The sequence below is a fragment of the Microcaecilia unicolor genome, unplaced genomic scaffold (assembly GCF_901765095.1).
Source record: "Microcaecilia unicolor unplaced genomic scaffold, aMicUni1.1, whole genome shotgun sequence".
Taxonomy (NCBI): domain Eukaryota; kingdom Metazoa; phylum Chordata; class Amphibia; order Gymnophiona; family Siphonopidae; genus Microcaecilia; species Microcaecilia unicolor.
The window spans coordinates 10,445-31,137 of record NW_021963176.1 but is presented as its reverse complement, the minus strand read 5'-3'; the positions used below and the strand labels follow the sequence as shown (position 1 = coordinate 31,137).

General features: G+C 46.6%; 2 protein-coding genes across 2 annotated transcripts in view; one reads left to right on the top strand and one right to left on the bottom strand.

The window, feature by feature from the left end:
• LOC115459045 (integrin alpha-11-like) overlaps positions 1–4,630 on the top strand; it is a gene marked incomplete at its 5' end in the record, with an annotated part of 127,725 nt that extends 123,095 nt beyond the window's left edge. Inside the window, one exon of the mRNA XM_030188910.1 lies at positions 3,040–4,630. Within this exon, the coding sequence (XP_030044770.1) occupies positions 3,040–3,111 (72 nt within the window). The remainder of the gene's footprint in view (positions 1–3,039) is intronic.
• Positions 4,631–14,957: 10,327 nt separating this feature from the next.
• Positions 14,958–20,385, bottom strand: LOC115459044 (protein fem-1 homolog B-like). The gene is given in 3 exon segments (XM_030188909.1): positions 14,958–17,595; positions 18,124–18,756; positions 18,759–20,385. Coding segments are annotated over 2 exon segments (1,656 nt in total). The 3' UTR covers positions 14,958–17,595; positions 18,124–18,727.
• Positions 20,386–20,693: the final 308 nt, after the last annotated feature.

Genomic DNA, 20,693 nt, shown 5'->3' with positions numbered 1-20,693 from the left:
GGCTCAAAGAGCTTACAATCTAGAAGACAAGTGAACGGTCTCCCATAATCACCATCTTAGGGAAACTCAAGGTCACCTGTGTAATCAGATCAAGGAGTTCTTGCACAGATGATGTGTTGTTACAAGGTGCCTGTTTACCACTGTTCAATTATGAAGGAGCGTAACCTACACAGAGTGGTGAGTGCAGCTCTGGTCACCTTGTTGGGCAGACTGGATGGCCCAGGCAGGTCTTTGTCTGTGTTACTGTTTCAAAGTTTATGAAGGAGCCTCTAAACACATGGCTTCTATTAAAGCCACCCTCACCGGTTTCGGACCTTACTTTGCCCTTACTAGGCTCATTGAATCACTAGGCCTTGCTTCATTTAAACACTTCATGTGGAAAACCATCTTCCTAGTTGCTCTAACCACAGCCAGGAGAAACAATGAACTTCAGGCACTATTAACCCCACTCTTATACTCAGTTTTATCACAACAGAGTAATCATTGGTAATAATCTTAAATTCCTTCCAAAAGTAGTCTGTGATTTCCCTTTAAGCCAGTTCACATTGTTTCTGGGACAGTGTTCCAAGGAAACTGATCAAATGCTCCATTCACCAGTCTGCCGCTGGCACTATTTGCAGCCTGCAAAGGATTTAAGGAAAACATCTCAATTTTTCATTACCTACAATGCAAATGATCTAGCTAAGCCTCCAAGTAGATTGTCTCCTCCTGGGTGTCGGACTGCATTTCTTTTTGCTATATTTATTTATTGCATTTGTACCCTGCGCTTTCCCACACATGGCAGGCTCAATGTGGCTTACATAGTAACAATATAAAGAATTACAAAGTCGTAAGAAGAATATACAGTTTGTAGTGAACGCAATATTAATTGGATTAACGGATAAGTAAATTGAACATAGGAGGAATTGGGTGCAGAAGGAAATGAGCGTTGGGAGGTAGGCGTAGGAAGATGGAGAGGAATGGATATGGGGTAGCAATAAGGATAATGGGAAATATGGTCAATGTATAAACAATCGTCAAAAGAATCATGTGGGCAAGCTTTGGTTAGGTTGAATCGTTAGGGTAGGCTATCTTGCAGTCAGACTTACAACAACCCCAAGCCATATCAGTGCTCATCTACTCCAGGGCAAACCAACTTCTGCTTACCCCAGTGATCCCAAAACCTGGACTTGGGGGCACCCCAGCCAGTCAGGTTTTCAGGATATCCGCAATGAATGTGCATGAGATATATTTGCATGCACTCCCTCCACTGCATGCAAATCTCTCTCATGAATAATCATTGTGGAGATCCTGAAAACTTGACTGGCTGGGGTGCCCCCAGGACCAGGTTTAGGAAGCACTGGCTTACCTCAAAGCAACATTGATCCAGGATGTCTGCAAAGCAGCCACTTGGACTTCTGCACACACATTCTCAAAGCACTGCCGTCCAGGGGCGTAGCCAGACGCCCAATTTTGGGTGGGCCTGGGCCCAGGATGGGTGGGCAGAATAACTTTGCCCTGTCCCACAAGTGATTTGGTCTCTCCCTCTCTCGCCTTCATGCCATTTGGTCTCTCAAACATCCTTCCTCCCTCACATGCAGCAACTAATACACACTTCTCATGTTGGCCCCACAGCCTTCCCTCTGATGCAACTTACTGTTTCCGCATAGGTGGGAATACATCAGAGGGAAGGCTGTGGAGCCGGTACGAACAGTGTGTATCGCTCGCTGCAGGCAAAGATCTGCTATTTACAAGGTATGCAGGAGGGACCAGGGCCGCCGAGAGGGGGGGACAAGGGGGACAAAATTCCCGGGGCCCGGGCCTCCAAGGGGGGCCCGGCGCCGCAGTCCCACCTACAACTGCCACCGGGCCCCTTCCACCCGAACCCCCACCAGCAGAAGTGCTGTCTTCTGACTCCGGCGTGCGTGGCCCACATAGACGCGCTCCTCTCAGCTGATCTTCGCTGTACTCTGCAGGGCTTCTGTGCGTCTGCAGGACGAGAGGAGCGCGTCTATGTGGGCCACGCACGCCGGAGTCAGAAGACAGCACTTCTGCTGGCGGGGGTTCGGGTGGAAAGGGCCCGGCCCAGTGGCAGAGGCGGGTGAGACTGTGGCGCCGGGCCCCCCTCAGGGGGGGCAGCGACAACCTGGGGGGGGTGGCAGTGGGGCAGGGCCCAGGGGCGGCCTTGTCCTGGGCCCAGCCCAATCTCTCGGCGGCCCTGGGAGGGACAGTTGTTGAGTTTTTGGCTGGTGAGGCTTAGGGATCCCTGCCAACCACATCATAGGTGTGCTGCTACTGGGTGGGCCTGAGCCCAAAGTGGGTGGGCCTGGGCCCATCCAGTCACACCCTTGGCTACGCCACTGCTGCTGTCTGGATAATTCTGCAGCCCAAGACATAGCCTTTGGCCAAGCACACAGCCTGGGTGTGCATTGAATGTTACCTTTCTGCCACCAATCCAGTCCGTTCTTGGGCCACCATCAACCACAAACATAAAATGACCCTTAGCTCTGGACTCAACATAAAGAGGCCTACGTTGCCCTGCTTGGCTATGGAGAAAGCAAGGTTTCTTAACTATAATAGAGGTTCTCTGTCGACAGTAGGGAAATGTAGCCATACTTTCTCCCCTGCCTCCCCCACTAAACAAAAAAGGAAAGAAATCGGCTCAATATTGTCTTAATTTTCATCTGCTTATGCCACAGAACTGATGTCCACATGCTCTAGGACAGCTGAATCCATTTAGGTTGTAGAGGAGAGCTCCAGGCCCTCTGGCTTCATTGAATATCACCAATAAATGTGGCTGCATTTTCCTGCTGTCTATAGGGAACTTGTTACAGATAAGCGACTTTGCTCTATTGGAAGGTTGGAGGGAAGAGTGAATCACCACACAGAGGTTCCTGGAATGTTGGATATAAGGGTAAACATGAGCAGAGCAGGGCAAGATGTCAGTGGTCATTGATTCTGAGAAACAAGAGAAAAGGGTTATGGGGGCTGTTGGTTCAGAGGGTGACTAGGAGCAGAGGGCTGGGGAACCATGCTTACAGATCTCCTTTTTTTTTCCAGTTGGGATTCTTCAAACGTTCCACTCCAAGGCGCACTGATGAGCAGGACTCAAATGGCAAAGCCCTAGAATGAGAAGTGTATCCAGCAAGAGGCACCAGGATGCATGTGTGAGGGAGGTCCCCCTGCACAGCTCAGATACCATTTCAGGACATGCCAAACCATTTCAAACTGGTGTGAAGATGAACCACTGTCTTCCCACAGCTGACCAGCGTGTAGGAAACACGAGGTCGCAATAAACAGACTGAGCTCAGCCCTCCCTCTCTCGCCCACTCCAGGCATGATCTAACTCCTGAGGCCCCACCCTGGCTTCAGGGCTCTGTTAGGCCCTGGAACCCCTCCCTTCATCAAGCCCATAGGCTCCTCTCTCCCACCTGAGCTCATTCAGGCCCATAGTTAGGCCCCTCTCTCCCTCCTGAGTTCTGTCAGGCCCATAGGGCCCCACCCTCCCTCCCTCCAGAGCTCAATCGGGCCCCTCCTGCTTTTTTATCTGTTATTTTTCAAAGTTGGATGTATTTATTTTTGAAGTTGTATGTTTACGAATATTTATTTTCAGGGCTTCTCATTTACATTATCCCACTTTTCTCAGGCTTCGTTTGGCGAGCCTGTTCTGATGCTCTGACTGTAAGAAAGCCCAAATCCTGGATCTTGCATTGTACATGGGATTGGCCCTAGTCCCTTTGTGTTCTACACCATGGTGAGGAGCTTCACGAGGCTCCTTTCTTTACCTCACTGTACGCTGGTGGACTTTTCTACTTAGCACTGGACTGAGCACAGGTTTGAAACTTGTGAGCATAAGAAAAGCCTGTGCTGGGTCAGACCAACAAGGTCCATTAAGCCCAGCACGTTCCAATGGTCAAGGCTTCAGCTCTGGCTACTGTCCACTTATGCATCTTCCACATCCACTAATAATGCAATCATCTGAAAAAGTCTGTTTAAGGCGAAGTGTATGTCTCACATTTATGAACCTCAGGCTTGGATCAAACGTTTTAAACTTGTGACAATTCAACCCCAGTTTGTGTCTCTTTGCGTGAGCCTAGTATATGTATATTAATTTCTCTGTATGTTTATAGCTTGTCTGCCTTCGTCTCGGTTTCCCTGTTAGCAAAACACTGCAAGCCACTCTCATGAACACCCCAACAGTCTATTGCTATAGGTCCCGTCTTAACCATAAATCACAAAAAAGTGAATAATTAACCAGTCACATGGCTCCATTCACTAACCACGTCATTGCCTCTTCCTCTCATCATGGGTCATTTCCAGTTGCTTCGGAAGACTTAATGACAGCAGCCCAGCAGCCTGAGCCTGTGAGGACCGCCCAGCATACCTTGGCACTCACAAAGGACTGTGTGTCCATGGGTTCTGTTTGGATTTTTAAGCAATATCTGAAAACAGACCTAAACAGTGGCTAATCCATGAACCTTTCCCCTTTAAATAATGGGGTGACCCACATTCCATCTCATGAAAGAAGTAGGCTACAGCGTGAGAAGAGATTGGGGGTGTTATTAAAAGCAGTAAGTTTACAATACTCTTGAGAATGTACAAAAAAAATCATCTGTACAAGTTGTTTTTATTAAATTTTGTATCTTCTGTGGTTAAGTTACCTTGGAATTGGTAATGCTTTGTTTAATGAAGAAAACAATTTTGAAATTAGGACAAGGACAAACGAGTCCAGTAGGAGCCAGAGAAAAAAGTCAGGAAAACATTTAAGGTACTAGTTTTCAGGCCAGCTGTGTCAAGGCCTCTTAATGCATAATATTCTTAAGGCTTTCTAATCCAAGAAGTGTAACCTCGGCACATCAGCACACCCAGAAGTCTCTCTTCTTTTTCTGAAATGTAGATAGTTTACTCAGTCAGTAGATGTTCTGAAGTTCATGCCCCAAGTCAAGAGGCTTCGTAGTTCTGAAAGCTGCAAGGGTGGATGGCGGTAGGAATCTTAAGAAAAAAGCTTGTTGCAGAGATGGGAGGGTGATTAAATAAATGAAAGCCGTTCAGAGATGGGGTGCTGGATTTGTGCACTATCTTATGGGAAAGAATGAACGAGGTGAAAAGATGAGTGCTTTTCAGGGGAGCAGAAGGATAAGTTCTGTCCACAGCAAAGATGGAGAATGAGCCTCATAGAGACAGGAAGGTCAAGAAACATCCCACACAAGCCCAGGGAGGGGGAGGTAAAGAGGCCAATAGGGACAGAACCTGCCAGCAGGTAGCGAGGTGTTCACACAAGGCAGTCCTCGAGTGGAGGGAAAGGTCATACCCTTACTGACCTATCAGGGCAAAAACAGTACGAATAATCAGGAAATGATATCAGGTAGACAAAGGAGCCAAGCATGGCTAAGAAAAGAAGGTCTTTGCAGGAGAATAGATCAGTAGCAGCAAACGTTATACAAATAAGCAGGGGTGGCTGCAGTACATGTGAGACTACATTTCACATGATGCATTGCTCATATATCTTTGCAGTGAATGACTCCAGCAGTGAAATTCCTTAGAAGTGAGGGTAACAGTGAAGGCATTAAACACATGTTAGGGCCACATTATAAACTAGTGTAAGGCAGTCAGGGGCCAGAACAAGCTGAAAGTGACTTTATAGCTGCTCCCCCTTACAGCAAAGGGCTGACAGGTGGCTTGAGAGAGCAGCAGGGAACATTGGCTCTGCCAGTCTCATCAGTCTGTGATCACCCATGAGATGCTTCATTATTCTAAAAGCACTTAAAAATCTATGAGCAAGTGCACTTCAGACTTAGGTCTCCTGTTTGCTATGACCTCTCCTACTACCAACCCCCTGAACTCACAGGTTTTATGGAGCTCTACAATCTTAAGATCACACTACCTGCTCCATTTCCCCCTTTCCTATCTGCACTCTGTAAAACGAAGTAATAAAAACTATGTTTGCACCTGATTGGTTTCGCTTAGTCTCTGTACTGTGTGGTTTCTCCAACCACTGGCTGATCAATGTTAATCCTACTTCCAATGCCAACTCAACTGAGATCCAGACCTTTCGCAGCAAAGTAAGATAATGCTTCCCTCTGGTGGCCATTGTGAATACTGCAATCCCAACACCAGAGGTTATCCCAAGGTATGTCTGCATTAGGAAAACATTTTATTAAACACCTTGAAATGTTTTAACTGTTGAGAAAGATGGATCACATCTGATGGAAAAAAAAGCAATCATAAGATGAAAGGCATTGACATAGCTCAGGTGAAAATCATTTCCCCACAGTTGATATGTACTTTCTGAGAAGTTCAGAGAAGAGGACATTTCTCTGGCAGTTAGTTTCTGTTCCTTGGGTGCTGGAGAGGTAGCTCACCCAGCAACCTCAATTAAGTGTTAATTAAGGTGTGGGGAAGTAGAATACTTGCATAGGTTGCTGAGTCAGCTTCAAAGAGTCTGTTTAAAAGAGGCCCCTTAGATTCAAAACTATATAAAGAGGCAAGGTCCCACTGAACTTTCTTTCTGAGAAGTTTCAGGAGAAGAGGACATTTCTCTGATAAGTGAACACGATTTTGCTTTGTGCTTTGGGAACTTAAAGATTGGGGTTTAAAGGAGGAATTGTAGGTTAGTGTTATGCAAAATAAAAATATAAAAAGCAAATTTCATCAACTAATCTCCATAATCTTTTCCACTGTTTTAAAAACTTTGTACCACAGCATAAACAGATAGAAATCTAGCAGGCACTGCAGGATCTAGTTTAGTCTTCCCGCCCACCCCTAGGACAACTCTTCATTTATAGTCAGTTATTGTAATTAGAGTACCAAGCAAGAAGTGCTCCTACAGAGTTTTAAATACATTTCATTACCATCGAAGAAAGAAACATACAATATACTATCCACCTTATAATTGAAAGAGAAAAACGCCTAGATTTCGACCCAAATTGGGAGATAGACGTTTATCTCACAAAAACGAATAAATCGGTATAATGGAAAGCCGATTTTGGACGTTTTCAACTGCACTCCATCGCGGAAGCGTACAAAGTTGACGGGGGCGTGTCAGAGGCGTGGCGAAGGTGGAACTGGGGCGTGGTTATCAGCCGAGGAGAGATGGGCGCCTTTCGCCGATAATGGAAAAAAAGTATGCGTTTGTAGCTAGAATTTAGGGCACTTTTCCTGGACCCTGTTTTTTCACGAATAAGGCCCCAAAAAGTGCCCTAAATGACCAGATTACCACCAGAGGGAATCAGGGATGACCTCCCCTGACTCCCCCAGTGGTCACTAACCCCCTCCCACCACAAAAAATGATGTTTCACAACTTTTTATTTTCACCCTCAAATGTCATACCCACCTCCCTGGCAGCAGTATGCAGGTCCCTGGAGCAGTTGTTATGGGGTGCAGTGGACTTCAGGCAGGTGGACCCAGGCCCATCCCCCCCCTACCTGTTACAATTGTGCTGCTTAATGCTTAGTTGTCCAACCCCCCCAAACCCACTGTACCCACATGTAGGTGCCCCCCTTCACCCCTTAGGGCTATAGTAATGGTGTAGACTTGTGGGCAGTGGGTTTTGAGGGGGATTTGGGGGGCTCAACACACAAGGGAAGGGTGCTATGCACCTGGGAGCTCTTTTAACTTTTTTTTTTGTTTTTGTAAAAGTGCCCCCTAGGGTGCCCGGTTGGTGTCCTGGCATGTGAGGGGGACCAGTGCACTACGAATCCTGGCCCCTCCCACGAACAAATGCCTTGGATTTATTCGTTTTTGAGCTGGGCACTTTCATTTTCCATTATCACTGAAAAACAAAAACGCACAGCTCACAAATTGTCGAATAAAACATGGGCGTCTATTTTTTTCGAAAATACGGTTCGGTCCGCCCCTTCACGGACCCGTTCTCGGAGATAAACGCCCATGGAGATAGACGTTTTCATTCAATTATGCCCCTCCACATAACCTAAAAGACATTTTTATACTAGGCTAATATCCTTAATACTGTAGCAAGTTTTAAATAATTGAAAAACTCAAGAACACTAAGATGGAGTCAGCAGTCCAGCAGCGAGAGGGGTGCTATCCAGTCTTTTGCATTGAGTGTCATATGTATGATTATCTCCCAGTTGGTGAGATGTTATATGTGTGTGCTCAATGCAAAGAACTCCTAGCTCTCACAGAACATGTCCGTTCTCTAGAGGCTAGAGTAGAAGACTTGGTGGAGTTGAGGGAGACTGAGAGGTACATAGAGGAGACCTACAGGGATGTTGTAGAGAAGTCCCACCTCCAGTCTGGTAGCCCCTGTGCTACCTTGGAGGAGGGAGGTCTCCTAGGAGAGCATCACCCTGGTGAAGTAGGAAGTACTCCTGTAGCCAGGACCTGCCCACCAGGGGATGTACTATCCTCTCGCACCGAGGATATGTCTCCAAATGCTGCCCGGGAGGGAAAGGTTAGGACAGCTGTTGTAGTTGGTGATTCAATCATTAGGCATATAGATAACTGGGTGGCTGGTGGATGTGAGGATCGCCTGGTGACTTGCCTGCCTGGGGCGAATGTGGCAGACCTCACACATCACCTAGATAGGATTTTAGATAGTGCTGCTCGAGGTTGAAACAACACCTTTCAACACCATTGGTCTTTTCCTAAGACAGATGCTCTGGTCACAACAGTCACCAAGGTGACTGCTGTACCGAGGGTGACCAGTGCATTGTTCCTTTCAAAGCACCTTCAGTGGAGCCATGGCCCTCCATTCTGCTCAATAAGGATGCACCAGGCCCCTCATCAGTGCCAGTGGGAGGCAGGTAGGCTCTCTTCCAAGATGAGTGGGCCTTCACAGGGCAGACCACTGGGAAGGGAACCCAACAGCAGCCACCAGCGGTGAGTAAAAAATGCCCCCCCCCCCCCCAAAGTTCCATGACCCCCTACCTCCCTCCCTCCACTCCTGTCCGTCCGAGTTCCACGGGCCCACTCCAGTACGACGGCCCCACTCCCGTCTGAGTTCTGCCACCCAGCGCCTCCCTCCCTCGCTGTGGCCGCTGAGTGCAAGGACGTGTGCCGGTGCCCCAGCCCTTCGTAAATGCCAGCTGTTTAAAACTTTTTACCTCCTGCTCCGCCGGCAACAGTGAAGTCCTGACCGCACGGACGCCGCTTCAGACTGCCTTTACTTTCGCTTGTTTCAGCTGTTCCTCTGGTCCCGCCCTCATTCCCTGTTTGCGGAAGGGCGGGACCAGAGGAACAGCTGAAACAGAAGCGAAAGCGAAGGAAGTCTGAAGCGGTGTCCGTGCGTGCTGCACTTCACTGTTCCCAGGAGCAGGAAGTAAAAAGTTTAAAACAACAGCCTGCAGTTACGAAGGGGAGGGGCAGCAGCATACATCCTGCTTGCACTCGGAAGCCACATGGGATGAGAGAGGGGGAGGGGTGCCTGGAACTCGGAGAGGGAGGGAGGCAGGTGGGGAGGGGCGTGGAACTCCGAGGGAGGAAGGCAGGTAGGGGGCATGGAACTCTAAGCGGAGGGGGCCTGGAACTTAGAGGACGGAGGGAGGCAGGGGGCCCTGGAACCTTGCTAGTGCCTGTTTCCTTTCTGTTGGAAACGGGCCTCTTTTACTAGTTACTTATAAATGTGTTAAGTGCTCCACTATCCACATTTCTCCACTGGAAAAAAAAAAACCCGAACCATTTAGCCGTACTCTCATTTTCTATTAACCCATTCCTAATGCACAAAAATGGAGTAGTTTGATGGTTAAAGCAACAGGATGAGAACCAGGGAAGCCAGGGTTCAAACTTGCTGCTTGTGATCTTAAATCAAGGGGGAGTTAGGTGATTTGATTAAAGTACAGATTATACATACTCTGAAAACAGGAACTTGTCTTGAGCTGCTATTAGTGGAAAAGGCATGAGCTAAATCCAAATCCTCCCCCCCCCCCCCCCCCCAATGAGTTTTTTTTTAAAATTTCCTCAAGAGACCCTCATGAGGTACTCTGCAAAATGAGATAATGCCTCTGGATTTTCAGAAAGCATCTCCATCACCTTTACCCACCTACAAACAAATGTAGCAGATTGATAGGCAAGAGTTGCCTGGACTAAATCCATATTGGCTTTGTCCCAACCATGACTACTATACGTTCGATACGTTTGCCTGGTCCTGACATCAGGCTCACTGGTCTGTAGCTTCCTGATCACCCCTGGAAGCCTTTTTAACAACTTGCATTACACTGGCCCCACTCAGGGACCTACACAATTCCTAATAGTCGGCTTAGAATTTCACTAACTTGTTTTAGGTTGAGGTGTATACCATCCAGTCCAGGGGAGTTGCTATTCTTTCATCTTACAGGTTCATTGAGATTTTTTTCCTCTGAATAATCACAGTTAAATTCCACTTAGGCAAGGGTAGCTCTCTTACACCTTCCTCAGTGAAGGCTGTACAAAGAATTAGTTTCCCTACTAAGCCCCCTTTACTCCTTGACCATCTAATACTCCAACCACTTCCCTCACAGGCTTCTTGCTACAAAATGTACCTGAAAAAGGTTTTATTATGAGGTTTTACCCTTACAGCAAGCTTCTTTTCAATTTCTCTTTTTGCCTGCCTTATCAATTTTCTATCAGATCAGAACGAATGAATAAGGCTCTACTGTTACACACCTACTCCCGACACTGATCCATTTATTCCCCATCCCACCCTCTCACTCACACATAGCACCTCCTCCTATCCCTTCACTGCTCTTCCATCAAATTCATCTTCATACTACCTATTACCTTCATCCCTTAAGCTCTCCACTGTCCCTGTCGTTTTTATCCATTTCCCACATTACACTCCTCGGACTCTTATCTCCTCTATCTTCCCTTCTTCTTCAATGCCCAAGCTCTCCACTCTCCACATTCCCTGTCATTTTTATCCATTTCCCCCATTACACTCCTCGGACTCTTATCTCCTCTATCTTCCCTTCTTCTTCAATGCCCAAGCTCTCCACTCTCCACATTCCCTGTCGTTTTTATCCATTTCCCACATTACACTCCTCGGACTCTTATCTCCTCTATCTTCCCTTCTTCTTCAATGCCCAAGCTCTCCACTCTCCACATTCCCTGTCGTTTTTATCCATTTCCCACATTACACTCCTCGGACTCTTATCTCCTCTATCTTCCCTTCTTCTTCAATGCCCAAGCTCTCCACTCTCCACATTCCCTGTCATTTTTATCCATTTCCCACATTACACTCCTCGGACTCTTATCTCCTCTAGAGATGGGAATAACTAGTGAGGTAATTAAATTCGCCGATGACACAAAATTATTCAGGGTCGTCAAGTCGCAGGAGGAATGTGAACGATTACAGGAGGACCTTGCGAGACTGGGAGAATGGGCGTGCAAGTGGCAGATGAAGTTCAATGTTGACAAGTGCAAAGTGATGCATGTGGGTAAGAGGAACCCGAATTATAGCTACGTCTTGCAAGGTTCCGCGTTAGGAGTTACGGATCAAGAAAGGGATCTGGGTGTCGTCGTCGATGATACGCTGAAACCTTCTGCTCAGTGTGCTGCTGCGGCTAGGAAAGCGAATAGAATGTTGGGTGTTATTAGGAAGGGTATGGAGTCCAGGTGTGCGGATGTTATAATGCCGTTGTATCGCTCCATGGTGCGACCGCACCTGGAGTATTGTGTTCAGTACTGGTCTCCGTATCTCAAAAAAGATATAGTAGAATTGGAAAAGGTACAGCGAAGGGCGACGAAAATGATAGTGGGGATGGGACGACTTTCCTATGAAGAGAGGCTGAGAAGGCTAGGGCTTTTCAGCTTGGAGAAGAGACGGCTGAGGGGAGATATGATAGAAGTGTATAAAATAATGAGTGGAATGGATCGGGTGGATGTGAAGCGACTGTTCACGCTATCCAAAAATACTAGGACTAGAGGGCATGAGTTGAAGCTACAGTGTGGTAAATTTAAAACGAATCGGAGAAAATTTTTCTTCACCCAACGTGTAATTAGACTCTGGAATTCGTTGCCGGAGAACGTGGTACGGGCGGTTAGCTTGACGGAGTTTAAAAAGGGGTTAGATAGATTCCTAAAGGACAAGTCCATAGACCGCTATTAAATGGACTTGGAAAAATTCTGCATTTTTAGGTATAACTTGTCTGGAATGTTTTTACGTTTGGGGAGCGTGCCAGGTGCCCTTGACCTGGATTGGCCACTGTCGGTGACAGGATGCTGGGCTAGATGGACCTTTGGTCTTTCCCAGTATGGCACTACTTATGTACTTATGTACTTATGTACTTCCCTTCTTCTTCAATGCCCAAGCTCTCCACTCTCCACATTCCCTGTCGTTTTTATCCATGTCCCACATTACACTCCTCGGACTCTTATCTCCTCTATCTTCCCTTCTTCTTCAATGCTCAAGCTCTCCACTCTCCACATTCCCTGTCGTTTTTATCCATGTCCCACATTACACTCCTCGGACTCTTATCTCCTCTATCGTCCCTTCTTCTTCAATGCCCAAGTGACTTAGTTTACCTATTCCTCCGTCTCTTTCCCGATCCACGAGTTAAAATCAAGGGAATTGGTCTCTTCTATGGCAAAGACCAAATTCTGTGGGCCAGGGAATTCCTACTGTACCTGAATGCAAGTCACCTTGAGCTACTTGTGGGAAGGCATAAGCTAAATCTCAAATCCCTTCCCATGACATCAGACACACAGCAGAACAGGGGCTCCAGTTATACTTCTCCGTATGCAACTTAGCATGCCTCCAGCTCTAGCCCCCATCTTAACAGTGTTTTGCTACCTTGAAATCAGACACCATCATACCAAGGACTCTTCTGGTACATTTCAGGATGTCATTCTTGTTATGAACTGGGCCCCTGAATTCCTGTACCCTGGACACACAACTGTATATTTTTGCATTAACTCTTAACTTTAAATTGCAGCTAGATAGGGATTTTTCCCTTATATCTCCACCAAACTTAGACCAGTCCTTGGCTAGGAAGACAAGAAACTAGAGTTCCTTCCAGACCCCCCCAAAAAAGGGGAGTATTCACCACAGAATAAGGAGTAGCAGCAGGGGCTGAATTTACACCACTGATCAGCACATATCGCTATCTTGGGGAATGGAAAGAACCGATTCTCAGCTCAAACCCAGTTCTCTGTGCATACCAGCATGCTGACCCATGCCTATCAGAGGCTCTAATCCAATCCAAACCCCTGGGATCCACCCCCAGCCCTAGTGGGCTCACAATCTAAGTTTTATACCTGGAGCAATGGAGGGTTAAGTGAATTGCCCAGGGTCACAAGGAGCTGCAGTGGGAATTCAGCCCACTTCCCCTGGGAGCTGCAGTGGGAATTCAGCCCACTTCCCCTGGTTTTCAGCCCAATGTGATGACACTGCTCCCTTCTTACTTGTACCTTTCCCACCTGCCATCTCAACCACACCATATAGAACGCTCCCTCCCATCACCCTTCCCTCCCCTTAGGAGCTTATAAAGGTATAGTATCAAAAGGTTAGTTCAACAGACAAAAAGGCTGGGCTAAGGATGGAAAATCCTGCTACATTTCACACAATGCTGGCTTCTAAGACAGTTTCAAATGTAAAAATATTTCCAATAAAACAGGGCCAGAAAAGCACTTTGACCCTAGAAAACACATGGTGCATTGAAACATAGAAAAATGTAGGCAGGTAAAGACCATAAGCCTATCCAGTCTGCTCATCCATGCCATCTATTCTCCCTATTAGTGTAGGAGTAGCCTAATGGTTAGTGCAGTGGACTTTGATCCTGGCAACTCGGGTTCGAATCCCACTGCACTCCTTGTGACCTTGGGTAAGTCACTTAACCTCCATTGCCCAAGGTACAAAAGCTTAGATTGTGAGCCCCCTAGGGACAGAGAAAGCACCTGCATATAATGTGTATAGCGCTGCATATGTCTAGTAGCACTATAGAAATGAGTAGTAGTATTACTCTGTGATCCTATGTACTTTCAGCTACTGTTTTCATCTCCACCACTTCCACTGGAAGGTCGCTCCACATATTCACCACCCTTTCCAAAGAAGTATTTCCTCAGGTTTCTTCTGTGTCTACCCCCTTTCACCTTCATCCTACGCCCACTCATTCCAGAGCTTCCTTTCAATTGAAAGAGACTTGCCTCCTGGGCATTTACCCTACATAAGTATTAAAATGTCTCTATCATATCTCCCCTCTCCCGCCTTTCTTCCAAAGTACAGATCGTTAAAGTCTGTCCCCATTTTAATAGCCACCCTCTGGACCGACTCCGTCCTGTTTATATCTTTTTGAAGGTGGGGGTCTCCGTAACTGTACGCAATATTCTAAATGGGGTCATCAGATTCATACAGGGGCATCACCACCTTTTTCCCCACTGGCCATTCCTCTCCCTATGCACCCAAGCATCCTTCTAACTTTTGCTGTCACTTTTTCCTACCTGTTTGGCCACCTTAAGATCATCACATACAAATCACGTACAAAAGTTCTTCACCCACTAAACTGTACCGTTCCCAGCAGCCCAAATGCAAGACCTTGCATTTTTTAGCATTAAATTTAAGCTGCCAAATTCCAAACCATTCCAAAGTCCTTCCTCATCAGGGGTCTCTAGCCTATTGCAGATTTTGGTATCATCTGCAAAGAGGTAACATTACCAGGCAGCTCTTCAGCAACATTGCTTACAAAAATGTTTAAAAAAAAAGAACCAAACCTTGCAGCATACCACTAACATCCTTTCCCTCAGAATTTAAATCCTTCCGAGGCAGAATACTTACAGATCACAGCAGCCAGGAGCTGCTTCCAAGTACCCCCGCAATCTGTCTTGCACCAGAGGAAGGAGAGCAGCAAGCAGACCCAAGAATCAAATGGAAGGTCCCATGTCAAACCGTAAAAAAGGAAGTTCAGCTGCTTATAAATGTCCAGGCTTCAGCCAGGGCCAGAGTTGTGCTGGACTCCCACCAACCAAGTAACTCAGAAATGACTGCACATTGCAAACACTTTACACAGCAGGACCACCACACTAAGAGCTTAAGACAGTTGTGCAGGTTTTGGTTTAATGACAAAGTTATTAAATCATTTCTTCCTTTCTGAAAAGAACTGCAGAGGTGGCACATTAAACAGGGACATTTAAATGCAAGAAGCCCTCCATAAAGACTGCTTTAGCCCACATGCAGTCCGTACAACAGCACACACAATTTGACCTCTGTATATTGGAAGATGAATCGTAGACCTCTTTTGTTATAAAAAAATATATTGCAAACTTATCACCTTTACTGGGCATTTCGATAGCGTGGTCCTGACCCACCACTGATCCACATGCTGGCTGGAATTTTGTTAGCACCGGAGAGGGAAGGAAAATGTTATTACTGTCAAATAAGGAATAACAAAGTCACTAAGTCAGTGATTCAGCAGCAGAGTCAGATTAGAACTGAACTGCCAGTAAAAAAAAAAAAAAAAATGGCTTGGCTAAAGTCAGCAAAACTACAGAGCTCTTTGCAGGTAGAAAGCATTTCAATTATTATTTTTCCAGTCATGGACTAGTGTATAGGAGTGAAACAGGCTGTGTGGGCATTCCTGAAATCTATGTAGCAGTGATAAACCATAATCCCCTCTCTTGGCATATAAATGCTCACCGACTGCACCCCCTCCCTCAAGGTGAGCTGCCAGCTGCTGAGTCTGAAGGCAGCAGAGGATAAGAATGTCATTTGGCTATTAACACTTTCCCATACAATCGGTTTTCCGGCACCGTCCCCCTGTGAGCTAGTGACAGCATAAGGCCATTCAAAGAGCAGCAAAGCACCTATTCTCGTGTAAGGAACACCATGCTGCTCCTATGGGCTTATGTTGGCCAAACTGTATGTAAAATCCTGACTGTACAGTCACAAACCCACAGAAGAGCACCCTGAACTGCCAATTTCCACGGTCCACACACGAGGCCCCACCTCATAGTTAAGGGTAGTCAAGACACATCACAAGACCATAGTTCCTCTGCACTGACAGGCCCAAAACAGCAGGTCTTTAACACTACCAGCAATGTTTTTCTTTGTACTAAAATAGCATTTGAGAAGTATAAAGTCTATAATCACAAAATTCACATTCACTGAAACCTAATTCAGCACACACACACGCATTCAATCCACTGCCAGCATAGGATGTTTAAAGAGTACCGTGTGAATCCACCAAAATAAAATGGAATAAAAACATTAGGAAAGTAAGAGACTGAGCAGATCCCTTCAGAAGTTGAAGCGATGCTCAACGACAGAGGTTTTTAGGAAGGGGCCTTAATCTTAAGAGCGTAATCTGTAAACATTAGGCAGCCTAGAACGGGACTCATCTCTACACACATTGTTTAAAGGGTGGTGTCTACCTCTGTCTGTACCTCTGGCACTTTACCAAACCCTCGGGGGGAAGTGGTTCTCATAGGCAGAGAGCATCCGAAGTGCCAGATTATCAAACGGTGGATGTCAGCATGCTTTTCCTATTGAACTGCACTTACTGGCCAATTCTATAAAAGACAGCGTCTAGGAGGAACATAGGGACATGAACAGGTACAGCAGCCAGAGCCCTTCAGCGCTGCAGATACTCAGGGCATAACCGCAGAACAGCGTCTGGCGCTTACACGCACACACAAACGCCAGTCTAAACATTTACGTGCATAACTACCACCACTTACGGAAGGGAATTATCGCCTTTAGAGGGCAACTTATATCCCACGTATCTACATGATCTCAGTGGGTCACAAAAATACAGACGTAATTTCATAAAGTACTAAAAATTAGGTGCCTGAAACCAAGGCGCTAAGCTAGTCATTCCATAACAGCAAGTCTGTGCGTTTAATGCGTTAGTGAATGCTAGGCATTTGGCGCGTGTTCTACGCCAAGTATACGAGCACCTGACAGCATTCAATAAAGCATGCGCCAACGCTGGAGGATGTCCACGAGCAACCCATGCGATGCCCCCTTTGCAGTTAGGCATCCAGTTAAAGAATTAGTGCTTAAGTGCCGTTGGTACTTAAAATGACCATTAACTTCTGTTTCAGCACACTCTTGAGCAGTACCCCCTTAATGCTAACAAAAAGACAGAGGCTGCTTTAGTCGCTCACTCCTTTGGACACAGTGAATAGAACATTCTTGCAAGAACCTGCAGCCTATATGAAGTTGCAAGGCCGCGGTGCGTCTCTCCGAATATTCCAAAATAATTGCAAACAAGGGTGCCGGGAAAGGCAACTTCTTTTGAAACATTCCAGAGAGAAAGTCCAGGAAGAACTCAGAATGGACAAGCAGACGAACTAAAAAACACACGACGACAACCCAGGACAAAGGGTCATCGTACAATTTCCTGGGCAAAGGCAAATCTGACAACTCTCTGCCTGCCTTAGCTTTATGGAACTTCATGGAGGGTAACAGATTATGAGCATCATTTGTGGGGACAGGTGGTGAAATCTTGCTCTCCGTTCCCAAATCAGCATTGTGCACATATGAAATCTTGGAGAATGTCAGCAACTGACAGTTTCTTGTGGAAAATTTAACGTCCAGCATCTCCTTACCAGCACCAATGTCTCCAGTTATCTGACAATAACCAAAGGAAGAGACACTTCAACTTTATACAGGCTAGCATTTCTCACAAGCATGGTTTCTATTCACTGTGTGCAAAGGAGTCAGCGAAATTCAGCAGCTTCTGGCACCTTCCAGAAGTTCAAAAAAATCCGCGATCAAGCGGAAGAACTCGAACTCCCCACGGGGAAACACAAATACAGGTAAAAGTGGGATGTTTGACCACGGAAATACAAATCCTGGAGACAAATATCTTTAAAGCTTCTTTATTGATGAAAGGACTCGACACAACTGTTGTGTTTCGGCCCACTGGCCTGCATCAGGAGTCTTAAATGCCTGAAACGCAGCGGGGTCCGTATCACGAACCTGGCGCTATGTGATTGGCTATACGCAGAAGTGGTCTTGAAAAAGACCTTTCTGGTGAACTGGCTCGTAGCAGGTCACTAAGAGAGTGTAGCATGAAACGTTTCATGCTACACTCTTAGTGACCTGCTAGCGCCAGGTTCGTGATACGGACCCCACTGCGTTTCAGGCATTTAAGACTCCTGATGCAGGCCAGTGGGCCAAAACACAACAGTTGTGTCGAGTCCTTTCATCAATAAAGAAGCTTTTAAGATATTTGTCTCCAGGATTTGTATTTCCGTGGTCAAACATCCCACCTTCCAGAAGTTATCATGTGTGGCCTGATGTACCTGGAGCCCAAGCATTATGAGGCAAGTCTACAACATGATGACTGCAAGAGGGTACGCTGGTGCTACATTTCTTTAAAGAGCAGTGGTAGACTGGATGGACCGTGCAGGTCTTTTTCTGCAGTCATCTACTATGTACTATGTATACATGGCAGAAAACATGCCTTACACCTCTATGGCTGGTGTAAAACGTTCACGCCTAGATGTTAGGTGGAACACATGTAAGTTACAGAATAATCCATTCATACATCCACTAGCAAACACTTGTCCACTACTCTGTCACCTACAACGAGGCAGCTCCTTACAGAATTACCTCCCAAGTGCAGGACAGTACTAAAAATCAAGCTGACCGCCGCAGATTAACCATCAGAGGTATATTGCTTTGTGAGATGTATCATACCTGAGGGCTGCTGACTCAGGGTTAGGAATGGCTGTGGCTTAGTGGAGGGGTGGGGGGTGGGTGGGGGGGGGAGAGAGGAAAAAAAAATCTGAACAGAGTTTACCATTTGCACTTCTAAACAAAACAGAAAAAACAAAGAAACCCAGGAGAGCTGTTTTTTATGCATGGACTCAGCTAATGAAATTCCACAAACTTCTCAAGGGCTTTGGGATCTGGTTTTGGTACTGGAGCTCATGCACTCTCACTGCCCGTGCAGCCAGGCACTTCAGACTCAGCTTCATTTGAGTTTTTAGCAGGATCTCGGACACTCCTGTGGTGCTCTTGTCTAGAGGCGTTTTCTTGTGTTTGTTGGTCATGTCTGTGTGGGCACCAGCTTCCACCAAGTTTATAATGATGGCGTGCAAAGTCAGGAAGTCACTGATGGGACGGTTGTATTGCACGATGACATGGAGTGCACTGTTGCCCTCATGGTCCACAGCATTCACATCTGCACCACAATCTATTAGCAGCTTGGTGACCAGTGCATTAGGAAAGCTGCAGACATCGTTGGTGTGGAAGTCGTCCACCGGTGTGCTGGAATTGACAGCCAGGTGCAACAGGCTGGAGCCATCACGGGTCCTGGGGTCCAGCTGGATAAGTTTGTAGATCTGCTTGTTAACGCTGGCCTGCTCCTCAGGGGTGCTCTGAGTTTTGGTGGAGATACACACCAGGTACAGAAACGTAAAGACGTTGCACTCGTAGTTGTCCAGAGCTGTGTGTACTTCAGCATCCGGAGTGCCCTCAATCCTCGATGTCCCCCTCTCTATCTCCACGACACTGCATCTCAGCACACTTTCAATGTCCTTTGCTTTGACTGGTTCATTCAAGTGGATCATCTGGGAGAAGACCTGAGCAAACCTCAAGAGATCCTTGTGGGTATTCCGGTTCCCTTTCTGTCTTAAATGCAAAGCGTGAAGCCACAGTTTGATGCACTGTTCAAACTCCATGTTATCTGCATACACTGCACCACGGTAAATTATTGGATGAGATACGTCAATGTTATCAGAACCCAAAATCCTTTCCCGAACAATAAGTCCTTCCATGTGTAGTGCATCTGTGTCATGTACAATGGAATCCAGTTCCTGAGGAGTTTGGCATTCACGTCTATTCCCATAAGCTTCAACAGGTGGGAGGACAGATTTCTGCAAGATATTCTCAGAATCCCTATACCTTTCCAGCATTGCCAAGTACAAATACTGATATGTCTTCATAATGTTATAATTTTCTCGATCGTTGGCAAATGAAGCGCCCAGGAGTTCCAAAGCTTCAATCCTGTTAAGGGAGTCACAGTCCGGGTGAGAGAGCAGCAATTCCACCACATCGGCTTTGCAGCTTTCAGCTGCCACTTTCAAAGGTGTCATCCCATGACCGTTCATCACCATGGCTGCCTTCCACTTCATCAACTGCCTCACAATATCTAGGTGGCCTGCTTCTGCAGCAAAGTGAAGCGCGGTGGCACCACAGTGGGCTTTGGCATTAGGATCGGCATGCTGTTCTAACAGGTACTTCACCACATCCGTATGACCCTTATACGCTGCAATCATGAGGCACGTGTTGTCATACTTGTTAGCGATGCTAATATTGGCATGGTTTTCCACCAGGTATTTCACAATGTCCAGCCTGCCATCAAAGCATGCCGCTCTCAGGGGAGTCGAGTTTGTGACTGTGGTGTGGTTGACATTGGCTCCATGACTAACCAGCAGTTTGACAACCTCAAAGTGGCCAGCTCCAGCTGCACACCAGAGAGCTGTGGCACCGTCGATAACGTAACTGTAGATGGAAGAGACAAGCATGGGATTAGTTCCATGGAGAAGAGAAACAAGCTAATGGTCAGAGCGAAAGACTAAGAAGCCAGGGGTTAAGTCCTACTGTGACTCTTTATGATCCTGGGCAAGTCACTAAATCTTCCACTGTACCTGTCAAGCTACGTCCACACCTGCTGGGAGATAGAGAAATACTGAAGGCAGTTGGGGCTAGCCGTCCAAGAGGCACTATGGTTTTTCAGTGTTCTCTATGTCCACCTGTTGGTAGGCGGATACAACCCATTAGTTAATGAATTCATTTGCTGCTGATGACAAGGAACACTAAGAGGCATATTATG